The following is a 21,265-nucleotide window of genomic DNA, read 5'->3' as shown; positions in this document are numbered from 1 at the left end:
TTTGTAAATTTACAAGTCCAAAGATATAATAGTTAAACTTAGATAAATTTGCTAAAGATAGATTTTTTAAGCAGCATAAGTATATGATTTTTCAGAACTTAGACTATTTCTCTAGTTTTGAGCTTCATTTGATTTTTACAAGTCCCAACAGGGAACTTGTAAAATTTCTATAAATCTCAATAAGAGTAAAACAGAAATTAAGATAAATGAAAAATTGATACACATAAAAATAAACACCATTCTTATCAAAACTAACAGAATGGTTAAGAAAAGAGATAGTATACAGATAAACACATTAGATAGGTTAAACATTAAGAGATACAGAGGTTAAATAAAAGGTTACGAGTGAGTGGGTGTGCAAAGTCCACTGAAAACCAGATACTTTGCTGCTCCATTTATACTGAGATCTTAGAATGTTCTAGAATTTAGTTAATGGCATAATCTGATGCAATCCTAGCTTTTTTGTGCAATAAAAAGTATAACAAAAACTTCTACATCAGTTTTTGTCATATAATAAAGAGGTTTCTAGAAATTTACACATGATGCAATACTAGCTGTTTATGTATTAAAAAGCCTAATAAAAACTTATACATCAGTTTTTGTCATATAATAAAGAAGATTCTGGAAACTTACACATGATGCAATATTAGCTTTTTATGTATGACAAAAACTTATTCATTGGTTTTTGCTTGTATAATTAAAGTGTTTCTAAGAACATTCTAGTATCTATATACAATTACATAATACAAAATAATGATGAAATTATTGAATCACAGTAAAAAACTATGCTTTTGTTTCCTACAAAAAGTCTAGAATATTCTAGATATAAAACACAATTATATAACTTTGAATTGTTGTGCAATCCTAGTTTTTGCTCTTGTAAAATTGTAGCAAAAACTGCACTTTCTGTAGGAAACTCAAAATATACTAATACTTGGTTTTTTTTTATTTATTTTAAAACTACAATTCTTTTTATGTTTTTTTTTTAATTTTTTAGAACTTTTTTTTTATTTAATTTACTGGACGTTAGTCAAATTGATTTTTGTGTATTTTTTAATAAAAGTAAATCATCCTTCCCTCTCTGCATAAAAAACAAAAAAAAATTTCAATTGACGAGGGTGAAATCATTTTGTCTATGTTTCAAAACAAGGGTAAAAATTAGAGCAGGAGTCAGTCTCAGGATACTTCCACTTGGAAGAGAGACAAAAAGTAAGTTGAATCCTGAGTCACTGAACAAATTTCTGATATTGACCAGAGATAAATCCAGAAACCTATCAACGTTCATTTTTCCCTCCCCTGAGAATTTAGCTCTAATCTTTGAGCGAATCTCGTCCCTTGTATGGGGCATCCAAAAAATGTCCTCAGGGAAATACCCATACAATTTGAGACACTGGGCACTCATGTACCCAGAGTCTACGAGATATAACTCTTCCCCTTGACTAAGAAGCACATTCAAGTCTCTAGGATTGTCCACTGGTACAATCCCATAGACCTTATCCACGAAGGTGCATGAGTCAAGAATTTCCTGATCTTGTGCTCCAAGGCAAATATATTGGGAGCTGGGTATTGTTGTAGGACAACCATACACTTGGATCAGGTTTGTCTTAGTCTCATACAACTTCTGGTAATAACTGCTTCTATAGTGCTGTCTAATTATTAATTGATTACTTTCACTATCTTTACAATTAAAGAAACAATAGTGGGGTGGGGGTGGTTGAGCAAAGAGATGGATATACTTCTCAGTCATGCTTTGTAATGCTGGCCTAAAACCCCCGCTACTTATGCTTGCCTGTTGAACTCTATGGATTCCCCAAGTTTCCCTAAACCTACTGAGAAGATTGAGTTCAACATTATTTTCGTCAATTCTGAGCATGCAAGGAAGTATAGCTGCTCTTTTTTTCAACTGCCCCTGTGAGTACAGCAATTTTATCGTAGTAGAGATTGTGTTTGAACAATGTTTCACTATCTATGTCTGTCAACTTATAATTGAACTTTTGTGTACAAGCTAAATAAGGTGTTAGAGAATAACTTGCTTTAAAAATCAATGACGTGTTTGTGATTTCTGACAGTGTTGATTTCTCAGAAAAGGGGAGTGAGAAGTAAAAAGGTGAGTAAAGAGCCCGCCTATTCTGAATTTTTCTTTCAAGAAGATTTTTCTCGGCTGGAGTGGAAAAAGACGTATTACAATTATCGCTGATGAGGACAGGGAAGGTTTTTCTAATCAATCTTGGACTATCAAACTCCTCTAGAATTTCGAAGTCGTCAAAATCCTCAGCTACTTCATACGAATTTTCACTAACCTCCTTGTTCTCTGATTCTCCCTGACCATTCTCCTTGTTGACAACATGATGACCATTTGTTGCTGCAGGTGTACAGACTTCCATGTCTAAATAAAATATTTTTTGGTCACCCTGTTGTTAGATAATATGTTCCTTTAGTCTTAAAACAACTTCATTATAGTAAAGTGTTTTTAGGGTGTTTTCTCCATGATGCCACTTTTAAGAAATTGGCTTATTGACTTCAGTTATGAAAATGATGTGCATGATGAGAAAGTGATGCTTTACACTACACAACCCAATCTATCTGTTAAAGATGTGTTGAATATTAGTGATTCCTCCTATGTTGATTTTTCCTCTGACTACTTTACTACTTTTCCATCTTCCCCTGACATTCCTTTCTTGGAATCTACTTTAGAAAAACCAGTTCTATTGCAAGAAACTCTAAACCAGCTTGCTACACATCTATCTACTGATAACTCAAGGTTACCTTCAGTCACATCTGAGGCTTCAACAACTGCTCCATCCTCTGCATTCTCACCAACCTCATCAGCTTCTTTGCTTTCAGTAGGGTCACCCTTATCCTCAGCAACCACTTTAGAATCTGATGTAGCAACGCTGTCTTCTCCGTTGCCAACGTCCACAACTTCGCCTCCATCATCAAGAATGGTCTCATCTCCGTCCACCACGATGATGACTTCAGGTTCCGGTCTCTCAATTATCTCTATGTCTACCTCCACCTCCTCCTCTCTCCGGGTCTTGGAGGCAGATTCTGAGGAACTTTCTGAGCCTGAAATTCGAAAAAATTTTAGGACCCAAGAAATGGTTTCAACTCCTTTTAAAGAAGTGAAATTGGATCCTCTAACCACTTATCTACCAAAAGTTCCTACCACTAAACTACCTTCTCCTAAACTCAGTGGTAAAGTTACAAATAAGCGAAAACTTAAATCTGGTCCTCAAACCCAGGTTGGAAACTTTACTACAAAAACTTATAGTTTACCAAATATTCCCAGTTTTACCCCAAAACCGAGTCCTGCCTATAACAAATCCTATCCACCGTGATTATGGTTTGGCTGCCAAGAATTCCTATCAGTCAATTTATGAAATAATCAGCAGGTAAATTTTAAAAGAAAAAATTGTTTACCTATCATTTTTAATAAAATGTATTTTTTTTATAGCCCAGGTTATTTCTCCATTTTGGTTATTGGTGGTACAATTCTAGTGGCCCTATTTCTTATCCTAATATTACTTGCTTTGCTTGCATTGGGTAAGATTTTATTTTATGCTATTTTATGAAATTAATTTGCAGACTTTTTTATTGGGTGCGAACGATTTTATAGTCTGTTAGTCTATATAGATTATATATATTTATGATACTATTATCAAAAAGATCAAATTTCAATTTTTAAAATGGCCAATATTGATCGCGTGTGTCCAAAAAATTGTAAGAATAAGATGGAAAAAATAAAATTAAACCAATAGATATTATTTTTAGACTTTAATTTGGTTTATTTTGCTTTTGTTATATTTTCTTTTACTTTAATTAAATTTCCTTATTCATAATGTCGTCTTCGTGTATAGGTTTCGCGATTTTCATTTTTCAAACTTCATAATTATCAGCGGCATTCTTAATTTCTATTGCGTGTTTACTAGAACGGTTAAATTTAAAAGAAAACTTATTATTTTTGTTGTTAATTGATTTTTTTATTCGTAGGTCAAAAGTGTACTAAAAAGATTAAACGGCGTTCCCAGCAGAGTCAAACGGCTAGCTCAAGAGTTCATCGTGCTACCCAGAAAAACCTTGATCCTACCAAATATTTTAATACTACTAATTTTGGCCCCAATTTGTCTACTATCCCTCCTGACTCTGTTGTGAATAATCTGCAGAAATCTTTTTCAATTTAAAGTTTACTTAGTGTTTCCTATTGTTCTTGAGATAAACTAAATTCATACTTTCTATTACAGTTTAGAATTTTCATCTCTTGTGTAACTGAAAAGTACCAACTGCAAATAAGTTTTTTTTACAGTAGTGTCAACAAAACAATTAAGCCCTGTAAGAACTATAAAAAATTGCCAACCTATGTTTTAACAAGGCGAATCCCCCTATTATACAGTTGTATATTATCCCAAAAAAAAATGTTCTTTAAACACTATTATCTCTCTACTAATATTATCAATGCTTAAACTAATAAACACAAACATTAGTATAGATTATGCTTACCTATATATCTTTACTAATAATATCAATAGATAAATTAATACCTATAATTATTGAGTTTAGATTTACTTACCTATTACTGTAAAAATTTATAATTTCAGATTTTTTCAACAATGAGTATTCCGGATGGAAGTTCCCAGATGATTTTAAATAAGATTAAAACAATTCTTAATACTCTTCTGCAAGAAGAACGCAATGAGGCTACGACCGATAAGTTATTCCTTGCTGCTGTTGCCCTTGGACTTTTGGCTCTCGGGTAAGTTTATTATTTTATTCTCCCCCTCTATTTCATTACTAGAACCAAATCCCTTAGATCCCCTTTCCTCTCTTAAATATTTTAATTCTGACATTTGCTTATTTGCATTCTCTGCCCCAAAACTGCGTATGGTTAATATTTTTGGATAACAGCTTTTTAGAAATATCATTTGACCTATTTTTTCACCCTTTTGGATGACATATGTTTTCCCTGATAAGTTATGAAGTATAAAATAAACATTACCCAAATAATCAGGATCTATGATCCCACCAGTGCATATTATATTTTTTAAACTTAAACTTGATCGTTCCCTAAGCATAGTAAAATGACTTTCGGGTGGTTTAATTTGGAAACGCAGATCTATTTTGACGCAATTTCTTGGTAAAATCTTTATTAATCCAGGACTATAAAAGTCCAGACCTACAGATAGTTTTGTAGCCCGGGTAGGTTTTTTGATACTAGCATCTGAAGTAATTACAGCTGTCATTTTTTTAGAACGGCGGCGGTATTGAGACTATGTTTTAAGAAGAGAAGGCAAAATATTTCCCAACCAGGTAAAGCTTTTTTTTATCTCCTTTCTAATATGTTAATGACAATTATAAAAAATATGAGGATAGTAGTATAGATTATAATTAGATTTTTATTTAGTTTATGGTATTGACAGCTGTTTAAAACCCAATATTCGCTATAAGTGATGTTACAGGGATGTAAATATTCTTTAATAATCATTTAATATAATTTAGTTAATAGTCTTTTTATATTTTAGATCCCGAACGAGACGAGAATCTAGAGTTGCGTCACCATCACCAACCCCCTCGGACAAGTCAGGCGATAGAAATGCTGCCCCAACCCCCTGAGATAAATCTAGAGGTATATCAAATAAAGCTTTTATATCTTCTGAAAGAAATTTTTATTTTTACTTTTATAAAAGTCATTCTAAACTTAAATAAACTTTGATAGACAGTAGGCTATTTTTATTTGATTGCATAGAATCCCTGCTAATTATTTATAGGTGTATTAAACTAATTATTAGCTACCTAATTCATTAAGTTTTACTTCGCTTCTGTAACTTTAATATACTAAAATTTTATACTAGGTTTTTGATAATTAAATTTCCTTAATTCAAATGAATTAATTTACTTCCTTCTAATTTACTTTAAACTCATCAAATCTTAATTACCCTTTCTATAATATATACTGACTTTTTTTTCTGATCATGTATACTTTCAGATATTAAAAACATAAATTCCTACCTAATAAAAATTTTATTTATAGACTCGTCTAGCGGCTGAACTGGAACAGTCAAGAAACCCTTTCTTGCTGCCCGTGAATAGAGTAAGAAAAGTTTTCCTTATAAAACAAATCTTAACTACAGTACCTAGCTTACTATATGTGTAATTACAAATTTTATAAAAGTTTTACAGTATTTTAAAATTAAACTTTTCACCTATTATTCTTCTAACAAATTATTTGGTAAAGCTAGTATTGTTTTTAGGTTTTTAAAGTTTTTCATTAAAGTTTTAACTACATTAAGAAGCATTGCCCTCTGTACTTGCTTGGCTAAACGCATATTAATTTCAATGTATTCAAAAAATGTTGATGACTTATTTAAGTCATCAGTTTGCTTATTTTTTCTAATGCAATATTTACTTTTTTCCTTATTCTTTAAGTTACTAATTTTCTGCATTAATATTAATCGGGTTTGTTGAATAAGCCATAATAAAATTTCTTCCATGAGTCGTAAATCTATATTGGAAGCTCGAACTATGATTTCATCCCTGCCCCTTAAATTAGAGGAGTTATTTCTAACTATAAGTTTATAGTTTTTTAGTTTGCACATCTTAAAGTTTTTTTTCTAAAAATTATTTCCTTATTACAATAAATGAATGCTAATCAATTTTAATTTTGTTTCAGATGGTTCCAAACCCCAATATACACAACTGGTAAAAAAAACCCTGCTTTCGGACTTTTTTTCGGACTTTCAACTTTTGGACTTAAACTGTGATAAAATTGTGATAAAATATACAAATTCAAAATTCTTTAAATTTCAATGTACTTAACTGGTAAAAAAAACTCTGCTTTCGGACTTTTTTTCGGACTTTCAACTTTTGGACTTAAGCTGTGATAAAAATTGTGATAAAATATACAAATTCAAAATTCTCTAAATTTCACCACCAAAAATCTCATAAAATTAGTGAAAAAAAAAGTTTTTTAAATCAAAAGAAATTCTTCATAAATTGTAACTAAACATTTCAGTTTAAAGTTTCTGGCTTAAGTGATAAATATTATTTTTTTTAACTACCTCAATAATTCAAACATAATAAACTACCTCGTGTCTTTTTCGTGATAGTAAGCAAACTAAGATCTCAAAGTTTAAATACTTATTATTCTATTTTCTTATATAATTTGGCATGTATAATAAAGATTTCAAAATTTCAAAATTCCTCCATCAAATTCTTATAAAAACAGTGATAAAATTATAAACTAATTCAATTACTATGTAATTTATGAATAATATTTTGTTTTAAAGTTTTTGGCCTAAATAATAACTATATTTTTTTATTAACTACCTCAGAAAATTCAATTTTGATAAGCTACCTTATATATTTTTTACTCAAATTTATACTTTAAAAATTGTAAATAACCTTTTGTTTTAAACTTAAACTAAATCTTTCAAAAATTGTAAATAATATTCAAACTTAACTTAAGTACAGTGTTGTTTTTAAAACGTGATTCTTCTTAACAAATATTTGACCTCCTCAGTGGTAAAAACTTATTATTTTTTTTAAATTAACGCAAAACTTATAACTAAATGTTTCGGTTCAAGCTTTCGATATAAATTTTAAGTTCCTTTTAAATTTAAAATTCCAATCATACAAAAAATGTTAATTATGTAATAATCTTTTAATATACAACTTGTTTATAGGAAAAGTCTTAGTCTAGATAATTAAAGAATTAAGTTAAGCCTGTTAATTGGATAAATATGTTTATAAAATCTTGCTTCTTTATAAAATTTCTCTACTATAAATATTCAAAAATTTTTTTGTACTTCAATTCTATTTTAATTACCTTTTTATATCCTAATATATCTTAACCTAATCTTAATCTAACAAACTCAATATATAAAGTCTTATTCCACTAAACTTAATTAAACTTTCTTTTGGGGAGGCATTTAAGTTCAAACTAATATTTCTCTTACACTAGAATTCAGTTTTTAAAGTATTGTCCTCTCTCTTTCTTGTAGCATTTGTTAAGATCTTTACAACCTAGGTGTATTCAATCTTAAGTAGGTGTAGATATTCTACTACAGCTAATCAATTTAATGATTATTATATAGTTGATTTTCATTTTCGAGATATGTGAACAATTTTATTTAACTAAAGGTCTTTACAACCTGGTGTATTTAACCTATAGAAAATGTCATTATTTTTGTTAGGTATTCTTTTTGCCATTTTTAGAGGGAATATACTTGGGTTCCAAAATTGTACTGCTTAAAGAAACACTAGAATTTATACTTTCATTGCCTCAACATATAAGAGTCTAATTAAGATGCTTAAAGGTCCTCTATATATATCTATTTATTTAAAGTTTAAATTTTACTTTAATTATTACTTAGATAAAATTTTTTTTATGTTTTCAACTAAAACTCAACAGTTATTATATTTGGAAAGAAAAAAAACTGGCTTTGTTAAATTTAAATGAAATAAACTTTCCTATATTGCTCTTTAATTTGTTGAAGATCATAGGGAATATTACATTAAAATATTTTTCTAATTTTACTTAGGAATCTACAATTTCAAACGTAAATCTAAAATCTTTTAATTAGGAGAAAAAAATTAAAGGAATTTTAATAATGTTTCAAAAATTTCACTATGTAAAAATTATGACAAAACTTAAGGCAATAGTTCTACAATTTTGTATTACATATATCTAGTTCTAGACTCCTTCCTAAAACATAAAATCCTATCTAATGTAAGCTATATACTCTATCTTATAAAATTTATTGAAAATTTAAATGATATTATAAAATAAAGCCTACCAGAAAATCTCTTCATTCTTTAATCACTTAAAGTTTTATGTTTCACCGACAAAAGTTTGTTCTAGACATAACTGCTTAAATAATTTTTCCGCCTTATATATTAAAACCAAAATATGATTGAAACAAAGAAAAGTTTTTATTTGTAGTCTCTCTTTAATCGAGCTCGGTCTTTAAAATTCTATTACAATGTTGAAAACACATATGATATTAGTTTTAAAGTTACTCAATATTTTCTGAAAGAAAACTTTTAATCGAAAATCCGAAAACGCTTAAAACTAGTTAATAATAACAGTTGTTTCCATGTATAGGGATGAGATACACTTTACTTTGAACATTTTAAATGCATTGGAATGAGATACACTTTACTTTGGATATTTTAAATGCATAAGAATGAGATATTTTCACCTTGTTAGATTACCTATTTTAAATCAACTGGTTTTTTTTTTATTTCTTAAATTATATTTTATATTTCAGAATAGATAATTTGCTTTTTAGGTTATCGACTGGAAGAAGAATTCTACTGGAAGGAGAATAACAAATGGTTAAAACATTGTTTTAACTAAAAGTTGTCAACCCCCCAAAAAAAATATTGTAAAATTTACTTTTAAAACTGATACTTAGAACTACTGTTCAACTATAACATTGCTTAAATTTTAACGTCTACTTCTAGATCTCAAAGGTATTGTTTCCAATCTGTTTATTATAAGTTTTTTAGAGCTATTTCTAGGCTTGTAATGTGCTTTAATTTTTTCATATAATTCCTTGGATCCAACTCCCAAAAACGCTATTGAGGTAAACACAAAAATATTAATGAATATCTGATAATATGAATTTTTGAAGTAGTTACTTATATGTTTAATAATTGTAGCTTGTTCCAGATTACTTCTGGTATTATTAACTTTTAATTCCAATAGATGTCTTTGATCAGATGTTAACGAGGAAGAAATTACTTTAAAATTAGATTGTCTTTCTATTACCACATCTCCTTTGTGAGGTAGATTAAATTCTAATTTCCCATTAAACATAATATGTACCGGGTAATTTGAACTATTTAAATCCTTTTGAAGCCCTAACACAAATGCTTTACCTATTTTATCATCATGTTTAAAAAGCAAAATTCCCTCGTTTGTTATTTGAAATAATTTTGTATTGCTAATAAACGGACAATATTGAATAATAAGGTCAAATTTCTTATCATTTATATGTTTCAAACAAAAAGTTATAGCTTCATTTAGTCCTAATTGTTTTTCATCCTCAGTGATAAATTTAGCAATCTTTTGATTTTCTGTATTGTAGTAATAATAAGCATCCAAAGAAATTCCCGAGTATGGAATCGCAATCAAAGAATTATATTTAATTTTGTTTGATAAAATATTTAATTCTAAATAGAATGTTGGTTTATTATCAACCAGACCTGATCCTATAAAATTGATATTTACTAAGTCAGAGTGTTTATTTTCAGGAGTCAATTTTCTTCTAAGATCATTTGTTACAACCCCTTGAAAACAATATTTGAAAGTTACAATCCAATTTTCCAGAAAACTTATTAAAATTCTTGCAGGAATATAGAGATTATTAAATGTAAGATCTACCCCTCTAATAAAAGTATTATCTTTTTTCATTGCTTCAGTTATGGAAGGTATAGGTTGAAAAGCTTCCTTTAAATATTTTTGATGCATCTTAAAATTATCCAAATGAAAAGATTGTTTATTTTCATCTATTATATAATTTACTTCGAAATCTGAGTTAATTTGTTGATCTAGAGCTGTCATATGTGAAATTATTATATCAATTTCTTTTGATAATTGATCATATCTATTTGTAAGTACAAGAAATTTATTCAGACTAATAGCTATATTTGAACCTTTTGCTTCAATTTCAGCATTATTAGTATTTAGTTCAGTTTTTAAATCATTAAAAGATGTTCGGAAGAGTGTGTTTACATCCTTCATATTTTGGTTGTAGTCAAAAATAATCTTTACCACCGATTTAGTCGAGTCTAGGTATTTATCTCGGTTTATTTTTTCATGATAGAAAAAATCTATCACATCTTCTGAACATGAAAATGTTATGAAAATAGCCAAAAATATGATGTTATGCAATTGAGCTATTATAGATGGTAAAAATGTCTAATTAAAATTAGGTTGATTAGATAATACTTTTTTCATTATTCTTTTAACTAAACCCACATAACTTTCCGCTGCTCCATGTGACATTCCAGAAAAGCTTGATGAATAAATAAACTGACACCCTAAAAGAGCTAAAATTTGTATTGTTTTATTAGAACTAAATAAACCGGCATTGTCGCTAAAAACAGCCTTTGGGTGGAAGTGAACCCATATATGGTTAACAAAGAGATATAAAAACTCATTTGCTGTTTTTGTAACAACAGGAAGGAGAATCATATAACCAGATATTACGCATCTTGCCATTAATATGTGATTAAATCCACTTGCTGTTGGTAAACCTTCAATTAAATCCATATGTATGCATTCTAAAACTCCAGCTGTAAGAGGAAAAACTCCTAATTTATTTGATCTATTAGGATGATTTGTTAACATACATGCTACACATATACTTGCATATTTGTAACATAATTTTTGTAAATTTGGATTATAGTAATTAATCAAATTGCTAATCATTTTCTTAGGACCACCATGGTTTACAATGGTATGCACCATAGCTATATATTTATCCAATAAACTATCTGGTACATAAATTCTAGGGATTTTATTTATAAATTTAATATATAAAATTCCTAACTGTAAAAAATAAAATGTGTTCTTATCTTTATAAGTTTTATCTTTACTGGTTACACAATTGGTATATATTTGTGTATATTGTTTTTGCTGCTCTTCTATTATTTTATCAGTTGTTAATATATCTTCTAAAACTCTTATGGGATTAAATACTGCCCTAGTATTACGCTCGGCTAGATTGTTAGACAATGCTGATCCAAAAACTTTGGGATCTAGTTCATTTATTATTATGTCTTCTATAACTTTTGAATTATTAATTTTCCAAGTGACTTGAAAACTATTAGATTTTATTTCTTTCCCCTTTTCCTTTCCTTTTGCAATATTTTTATCTCTTTTGTTAATACTTTGTAACTGTCTTTCTGTCAATCTTGTTTTGTCAACTTCAATAAACTGTGGGTTATTTTCAACCCATACACGCCAATCTTTTACAGTCATTGTTGTTTGATTAGGCATGTAATCATTTAAAGAATCCTTTACAATATATGGTAATTTAATGTGAGCAATTTCAGGCTTACTAACTTGAAAAACGCGACTCAAAAAATCCGCTGGATTATTTTCAGATTTTATAAAAACTAAACCTAAATTTGGATAATCATGTTCTATTTTAACTCCCCAATTATTAATTTTAGTATGGCTGTCTTTAACATCTTGGTTATACAGATAATAAAGACATTTATTATCACAAGCTAATAATAATTCATCCGAATTAACCATTTTTCTAGTCGCTTGTAATGAACCTAAAATTGCATACAATTCTAGTTGCATAATATTAGTTTTTCTCATTTCTTCAGGAATTACTTTTGAGTGATATAAAATTATTTCAAAAGAACCCTTATGTTTACCTATATTATATTCTGAGTGCTTATTTAAAATTGTAGGCCTAACAATAAGATTCGAATTTTTCTCATACAATAAAAAGAAAAAAGGAGGTTTGTTTTTATCATTATTAAATCTTATAAGTTTTTTACCATTGAATTTATTTGTTGCATTAATAAGAGTTACAGGCCTATGTAGTACATTTGAAAGTGCGCTAAAAATGTGTAATCCTGTATCTATTTTAAGTACACCTTTTTTAATGTCCTCTAAATATAATTTCATACTTAGTTTATTACCTTTATGTTCAGTATCCAGAATATGGTTATACATAATATGTTCTCTAATATGTTTTTGTAAGTCAAAACAAATACTCTCAAATTTTGTTACACAATTTTGAAGTTCCAACATAAGTTTTAAACATACGGATAAAGAGATCTTAAAGTGTTCTTGATACCCTAAGGTATCATCATCCAAATATTCATACTCAGGTGGATAATTACTCTCAAGATTTATTAAATAATCCTTGATTGTTTGGTTATCTTTTTTAAGAGGAACTGGCTTCACTGGTAATTTTAAATCAAAAATAATTCTATGGGTAGGATCGTCTAAATATATGTAAGATGGAACAAAGTTTTTTGAATATTTTGCTGGTACTATTTGTGCTAAAACGCAAGAGTATTGACTATACTTTTCACTTGCAGCATCAGTAAAAAGTATTTTAGGTACACCTGGTAAACATATTTTTGAGAATAAACAACTTTGAGTTAGCTGTTTCTTAAGTTCCTCAAATTTTTCTCGATGTATATTATTTGGATTATATTTTCCCAATTTAGTACTAGTAAGAGGTGTTAGATAATGAATGTTTCTTAAAACTTGAAAATTTAAAGTATTTCTTAACCAATTTACTTCACCCAAGAATGATTTCATGCCTTTGGCACTAGAAGGAAAAGTTTTCTCATTTAGTTTTTCGACCCTTCTTGGATCGACCATTAAATAGTTATTACTTATAAGCCAGCCCAAAAAGGATATTTTAAACTTACAAAGTTGACTCTTAGCTACCTCTAGTTTAGCTCTATGAAATGCTAATCTAGAAACAACCTTTTCTACTAAATCAAAGTGTATTTTAATGGTTTCCTCATAAGTACGCCCAGCTTTTGAAAAAATAATTATATCATCATAGAAAATTTCTACATTAGGTATCCTATCATTAATCATTATTGGTAGTCCTTTTTCATTTAATTGTATTTTACCATTTTTATCTTTACTTGGAATATGATGTATCATTACATCGCAAAATCTAGCGAGAGCATTTGGAGATACAGACATTCCTGTAGCTAAAGTATTGAAAATATAACTCCCCCACATACAACTAAATAGGGTTAATTTTTTGGATTCTGGAGTCAGCTCTATGCTTTGAAAAGCTGACTTCAAATCTATTGAACTATAACAATGTGCTGAGTGTAACCTATTTAATATCATGTCAAAATTTGAGATTGTTATTGGATCTTGACTTATACATTCATTTAAAAGCTTATATGATACTACTAATCTTGCAGCTGAATCCTTTGAAGACCTTTTTACTAAAAAACATGGTGAACTAAAATTTGGTATATCATCCCCAGTAAGACTTGCTTTCGATATTACTTTTAATTTACATAAATAATCTAAGACATCCCTCAGCATACTAGCGTCTGCAGAGGATTCATATATTATCTTTTTATTTTTAGGAAGTACAATATTTTCTTTTAACCTTAAATTAAAATAACCTAAAGTTTTGGATAAATGTCCCCTATCTAAAGAATGACGTGAAACTATTTGTGGATATTTATCTATAAATATATTTTTAACATAAGGCCAAATTTTAGGATCATAATTACTTTCTTTAATGATATCTTTAGGAGTGTCTAAAATAGAAATTGGAATTCCAATACCTTCTGGCTGAAGATCTTTTTCTTTAATATCATTCCAGTTTGGTTGGAATCCCATTTGTACTGACTGTTCAGAATCATAATAGTTTTTAAGATCATAATTTGGTATTACTTTTTCCTTAATAGGATAGCGCTCATCTGTTAAACTAACATTAGGATCATTTACATTATTGTTTACTGCTGTATAATCAGATAAATCTGGTGAATGATTTGGGAAACTAATATCTACTTTATAACATTTTGACTTTATTTTAGAATCATTAAAAATTAGTGGCTTTTTTATGACAATGTTTTTAATTGAGACCTCTTTATCATCAGGTAATCTACATTCAGACATAATAGATACTTTATCTGTTTTAAGCCTTCTCATAGATCGCTTAATATGTTTAGAATTATCTTTAATGGGATACAACCTATATTGTTTATCAAATAAATCAATTGTTGCTTTAATTACCCCAGAAAAAGTTTTATTACTTAAATTTTCAACTAGAGCATTTACTACATACTGGTACTCTTTATAGTGTATTTTTGTTACAGTTGTAATTATTCTTAACCCAACCATTTCATCATATGGAACTTTATCTTGAGAAACTATTACTTTATCTTCGACTAAATATTTAGATGCTTTTGAAATGACAAAATCAACTTTTACTGTTTGCATACTTGAAATCTTTTCAACTACCCCATAGGCTGTGTTGAGCTCTAGCTCTGTAGCATAAGAACTAGTTATTACTCTATTCCCATATTTATTACGTTGAATTACTTTAATAGTATTTTCAAGACTACTAGGCATTAGTATAAGACCAAATAATGTTTGGATTCTTGAAGCAATAATAAAAGGTGATTCAGGTGGAAATTGATCAAATTGATCAACTATCAAAAATTCTATACTAAGTACTGGCCCCCCTTGTAAAAACATGGACATATAAACTGAGCCAATAACATCAATCTTTCTATTTGTTATACCAGATACTTCATAATTACTTTCTTTTATTAATGACAATAGATCCTGTTTATTATGTTCAGAAAAAAGTCTAGAAAAATATGAAAATCTCATAATACGGGTATCAGCTCCTGTATCATACATGCCTGATGCTTGTTTAAATATTGAATCTTTAAATGATAATTTACATGGTATATATATTTTTCGTCCAATATTTACAGAAATATCAACACTTTTCAATTCCCCAGAGGGAGGGTTTTGAAAAGGTTGATTTTTAAATTTAGACATTTTTATTTTAGGCTAAGTTACCACTCAATTGCTTATCGAGATGCCTTCTCTCTTCAGCACTAGGATATCTCCATTTACCTTGCATTTTAAGTTGCTTTGCAACTGGCCTATTAAAACACCTGTAAGATGGATGATATAAAGTTTTACCAATCTCTTTTTTACAAACAAGACAAGGTTCGGAAGTGGGAATTGTAAATTTTATAATTCCTTCATCATTTCTCATTTCATAACAAAGTTTGCTGCCAGCATGAGTGTTTTTACCACAAAAATTACATCTTAATCTACCATTTACTTCAGTATGAATTCCATAATCTTTGCGGTTAGTATTATTATCATTATTTCTGCTATTGTTTATTTTAGAGTTATCTTTTAAGGGAATGAAATTGGGATTTTGTTTTCTGTGGTCTCTATAGTTACTATTGTTATTATTATTATACTTTTGCTGATTGCCATTATACCTATTACTTGTAGGGTTTGTATTGTTATAAGACTGAGATTTAAAATTATGATCATTCCTTCTCCCTAAAAAATTCTGCTTATGATTGATCTCTGATATTTTTGCGCGCATATTATTTCTTACAGAAAATTTAGGAACAGGGATATCACTTGTTTTTAAATTCTCACTCCTACTATACCTTTTCCTATTATCATCCCTTCTATAATTTAAATCAATAGCACCTACATACTTTCTAAGTGCTTGTACTACTTCAGCAAAAGTTGGGAATCTACCTAACTCTGTAATTAAATCTGCTCTAATCTTTAACCCATCATTAATTGATCCATAAGGTAAATTTTTTAATAAATATCCAATAGCAGTTAAATTATAAATTTGAGTCCTAGCAGGCTCTCCATGTTCCAAGCAAGCTCTTTGACATAGAGCCATAATTTTACTAACAACTTTATTAAATATAGGATCCTTAGGCAAAACAAAATTCTCAAGTTCTAATTGGGCATGCTCAGGCCTCAATCTTGTATCATATTTAGTTAATAACGCGTTATAAATTTCAGAAAGAGATATATTTCCATCTACCATTGTAGCTACACTATCATATACTTCTCCTGTTGTGCATCTTAGGAGTGTTTCTTTAAATGTATGCTCAGATAATTTACATTGAGCTTGTGCCGCATTCATATTTCTTAAAAATTCTACAACGGAAGGAGTGCCAAAACCGCTAAATTTATGTCTAGTAGGAAAAGTGTGATTGATTAGACCTATCTTTTCATCAGAAATAACTGAAATAGAATTGCAATCAAAACTTGGGGGGAAAATTGTTTCAGCATGATTGATATAGTTACTAAAAGTTTTTTCTCTAACATGTTTCTGTAAGGCCTCATTAACACGTTGTTCTACTAGGTCTTCAATCTTACCCACTCTCCTATTGACATTATCATTAATACTAGTTTCTAAGTCCTTTAAATGTTCATTAAAATCATTAACAGTTTCATCTACTGATTTACCTTTAGGTAGATTTGTTTTCTTATTCAAATCATTTATTTGAGCAGTTAATTCAAGCAATATACGGCCTAAGTTATTATCAATAGTATTATTAAACTTAATATCTTGCTTTAGTATCTCAACAGTATCATTCATATCATTGACTAAGTCTATGTCTTCTGCATTTCTAGACATAACTCTTTCAGTAATATTAAACTCAGGGCTAGTTTCATCTTCTACTAAATCCTGAGAAGAGATTGGTAAACTTTCTAAGTCCCCTTGTCCATCGGACTTAATAAGACTTGACATATTTCTCAAATAGTCAATATCTTTTTCCCTACTTTTACTACGTTTTCTTAGTGATTTCATTTTGAATAAGTATAAAAAGATCCTTAATAGATGTTAAGATATGACTGACTAAAACCACTATTGGTTTAAAAATTGTAGGGTCAAAAATTAATAAAGTAATAAAAAATATAGATGTTAATGAAATTATTAAACTTGAGATACAAAAATAAAAATTAATTTTGCTGGCTAAAATTTCTTTTTAATTAAACTTGAGATACTAAATTTTAAACTTGAGATTTTAAAATTTGAGATACAATTATAGAAGTTAGTCTAACTGATATAAAACTTCTTATTAAAGCTTATTAAAGAAGCTAGTCTAGTTGATATAAAACTTCTTAAAGGATTCCTCCCAATTTTTCTTTGGTACAATAATGCAAAAAGAACCCTTTACTTAAAATTCACCGCGGATTTAATATACAAATGTAAAATTACTCTAACTGATATCAGAACTTTTTTTATAAGATTCCTCCCAAAAATTTTTTTTTGGTACAATAATGCAAAAAGAATCTATCTCTAAACTTGCGGACTTAAAAATGGAAATATATAAAAATTTTTATAATTGTTATAAAACTTATTAGAAGATTCTTCCCAAAATTTTCTTTTGGTACAGTAATGCAAAAAGAATCTATCTACACTCCTTTTTATTTATCTTACCACCTGTCTGGTACTTATGATGAAGCAAAGAATATATCTCTTGTAGAAGTGAATCAAGCAATAATTTTTCAGATATATTCTTACCAATTTCTAAAAAAATAAAAGTTAATGCAGAGACTTCACTCTAATTTAATTTGTATGTTCTTACAAATTAACTTATTCACTATTGAAAAAATTATATATGTAAAAATTTTCACTTCACTTTTTAGTTATATTACTTTGCACTTGCACTTATAACCCTCTGAATCTCTGTATAATGTAAAACCTGTTCAGCTTTAGTTTTTTTTTGATGTAAAAAACAAACTAATATGCACCCCCCTCTACACCAAAAAAAAATATTGAACAACCCGATGTTGCACCAAATGATATGTTTTCTCCCAATTCTAATAAAACGTGCCAAGTTTCAGAACAAGAAGAGAATACCAACCAAGTTGAAGCCAATCTCCAACTCATATGACAAAGCATAAACTTAGCTACCAAACCGAATAAGTTAAACGCAATATTGTCAAAGTTTACAACATTTAGCTGGTTAGACTAAATTGATTCAAGTGATAGATGTGATAAACAATTCAACTTTGCCAAAGAAAAAGCAGTTCAATTCAATACTTTAAACTTAGATTAAAATTATGTTATGAAGTACTTATAAGCTATAATTTGCAAGAATATTAAATAAAGCGAGATTTTCCAAGAATAAATAAATAAAGATTTATCCAATGCTTAATTAAACTCTAGCAAGCTACCAGGTGTATTTAGCTTTTCTTATAACAATAGAAACTCAGAGTAAACTGCATAGCCGGCTTATACAAGTACAACTTGATGCGCTACCGTACCCTTACTCCTAGAATCCAAGCTATTAAGCTACAGAGCTGTACTAATCAGTGTCCCAAAATCTAATTCAGCATGTATTATACAACTTAATATTTCTTATCAAGCATCCTTAAAGAGAGGTACAACTATAGAGGTTCCCATGTTCCGGTGTGCTCTAGGGCCTCTAGAGTGTCAACCGGTGCGAGTGTCCCCCTAGGGCCGCGACCAATGGCCACAAATATACTAGCATTCTCTAGGGCCTCTAGAGTGTCATCTAGTTGCAATTGCTTGTACACAAGGCTCTCAATTGCATTTGTGTCGTGCGTTTCAGTCCCTAAAGCTCCAAACGCCTACAGATAGCTGTCCTTTAATCTCTAGTAATTTTGCAAAACTTAAAATATTTGTATCTACTATATATGTAATTGCTAACCACGTTGATTCCTAACCCTCAACTAAGAATGATTCTATTTTTGCACTTGAATAATTCCTAATCAAGTTGGAGGAAAGAACTCCACTCTTTACTAACGTTTTCCAAAGGTACTAGGGCTTTCTAACAAGCTTTGATATTAGCAACTACTTTGAATTTCTAAATAAAAAGAAATCATCAAAGTATTTTTGAAGTTACTTTATATTTAGACAATATAGTAGCAAAGGTCCTTTAATAAGTTGTACATGTAGACTATCATAACCTAATGAATATCAACTATATACATAATCACTAATCACGCTATTCCCTCCGCAGGAATAACTCCGCTCTTTACTAATCGCTTCCAAAGGTACTAGGACTTTCTAACAAGCTTTAAATTAGTAATTATTTTGCTTTCTAAGAAAAAGTCTATTAGATAAAGAATATTTAAATAATAAACATTTACCAAGATAATATAGAGGCAAAGGTCCTTTAGTAAGTTATGATATGCTTATAAGTTAAGTTTGAAATTAGTTTTACTTTTACTCTTAAACTGCTTAAGTAATGGCAAAATTAATACAAAGACCTAAGTGTTGTAAACACTTCCACGCGAGGATCTCCTATTATTTATCAACTTTTGTGCAATAAAGAACTGTTGTCTCACAACTTCAAGTTCAAATTATTCAATATATACCAAAGTGAAAAATATACTAAGTGTTTATTGTTTATACTTTATTGTTGATTAAATGTGAGTATCATAGTTTAGTATTGTATTCTAACATAAGTATAATAATGTTTTTTAAGTTATTTTCAATTATTTTATATAAGGTTAAATATGTTTTATGACAGTTAAAACATATCTTTGGATTTGCAAAGTGTAAACCATAAGTTCTTAATAAGAAAGTAAACTTTAAACTTATAATATTTGATTCTTTAAGATTTTCTTTACACTTGACATGTAATTGTTTGTTATCCAAATACTTTGAAAAATAATCATCAAACTTCATTATGTTTTGTAAATTTACAAGTCCAAAGATATAATAGTTAAACTTAGATAAATTTGCTAAAGATAGATTTTTTAAGCAGCATAAGTATATGATTTTTCAGAACTTAGACTATTTCTCTAGTTTTGAGCTTCATTTGATTTTTACAAGTCCCAACAGGGAACTTGTAAAATTTCTATAAATCTCAATAAGAGTAAAACAGAAATTAAGATAAATGAAAAATTGATACACATAAAAATAAACACCATTCTTATCAAAACTAACAGAATGGTTAAGAAAAGAGATAGTATACAGATAAACACATTAGATAGGTTAAACATTAAGAGATACAGAGGTTAAATAAAAGGTTACGAGTGAGTGGGTGTGCAAAGTCCACTGAAAACCAGATACTTTGCTGCTCCATTTATACTGAGATCTTAGAATGTTCTAGAATTTAGTTAATGGCATAATCTGATGCAATCCTAGCTTTTTTGTGCAATAAAAAGTATAACAAAAACTTCTACATCAGTTTTTGTCATATAATAAAGAGGTTTCTAGAAATTTACACATGATGCAATACTAGCGTTTATGTATTAAAAAGCCTAATAAAAACTTATACATCAGTTTTTGTCATATAATAAAGAAGATTCTGGAAACTTACACATGATGCAATATTAGCTTTTTATGTATGACAAAAACTTATTCATTGGTTTTTGCTTGTATAATTAAAGTGTTTCTAAGAACATTCTAGTATCTATATACAATTACATAATACAAAATAATGATGAAATTATTGAATCACAGTAAAAAACTATGCTTTTGTTTCCTACAAAAAGTCTAGAATATTCTAGATATAAAACACAATTATATAACTTTGAATTGTTGTGCAATCCTAGTTTTTGCTCTTGTAAAATTGTAGCAAAAACTGCACTTTCTGTAGGAAACTCAAAATATACTAATACTTGGTTTTTTTTATTTATCTTAAAACTACAATTCTTTTTATGTTTTTTTTTAAATTTTTTAGAACTTTTTTTTTATTTAATTTACTGGACGTTAGTCAAATTGATTTTTGTGTATTTTTTAATAAAAGTAAATCAACCCCTAAAAAG

At 28.7% G+C, this 21,265-nt stretch overlaps 2 protein-coding genes across 2 annotated transcripts in view; both read right to left on the bottom strand.

Annotated features, from left to right (window-relative positions):
- LOC145313731 (dual specificity protein kinase CLK2-like) overlaps window positions 1-18,017 on the bottom strand; it is a 317,678-nt gene extending 299,661 nt beyond the window's left edge. The window contains exon 1 of the mRNA XM_080153290.1: window positions 18,000-18,017. The gene's annotated coding sequence lies outside the window, so the exon portion shown is untranslated. The remainder of the gene's footprint in view (window positions 1-17,999) is intronic.
- On the bottom strand, window positions 1,725-17,267 carry LOC145314805 (uncharacterized). Its single transcript, XM_080154886.1, has 3 exons — window positions 16,982-17,267; window positions 2,767-3,144; window positions 1,725-2,386 (listed from the first exon to the last, which is right to left on the bottom strand). The coding sequence occupies exons 1-3, from the start codon at window positions 17,265-17,267 to the stop codon at window positions 1,860-1,862; spliced, it is 1,191 nt and encodes a 396-aa protein (XP_080011012.1). The 3' UTR covers window positions 1,725-1,859.
- Window positions 18,018-21,265: the final 3,248 nt, after the last annotated feature.

This window comes from Acartia tonsa, chromosome 3 (genome assembly GCF_053477335.1).
Source record: "Acartia tonsa isolate MP-2025a chromosome 3, ASM5347733v1, whole genome shotgun sequence".
Classification (NCBI taxonomy): domain Eukaryota; kingdom Metazoa; phylum Arthropoda; class Copepoda; order Calanoida; family Acartiidae; genus Acartia; species Acartia tonsa.
The sequence above is the reverse complement of the archived record's forward strand: the minus strand, read 5'-3'. Positions and strand labels throughout refer to the sequence as shown.

Bases quoted from the DNA above. Each gene is read 5' to 3' on its own strand.
- LOC145314805 (XM_080154886.1), bottom strand. From the start codon at position 17,267: ATGTCAAGTCTTATTAAGTCCGATGGACAAGGGGACTTAGAAAGTTTA. The intron at 3,145-16,981 runs GTAAATCAGTAG...TTGGTAGATAAG, and splicing joins GAAAACAAATCTACCTAAAG to TGGTTAGAGGATCCAATTTC. The intron at 2,387-2,766 runs GTAACCTTGAGT...TATTTTATTTAG, and splicing joins AGCCTCAGATGTGACTGAAG to ACATGGAAGTCTGTACACCT.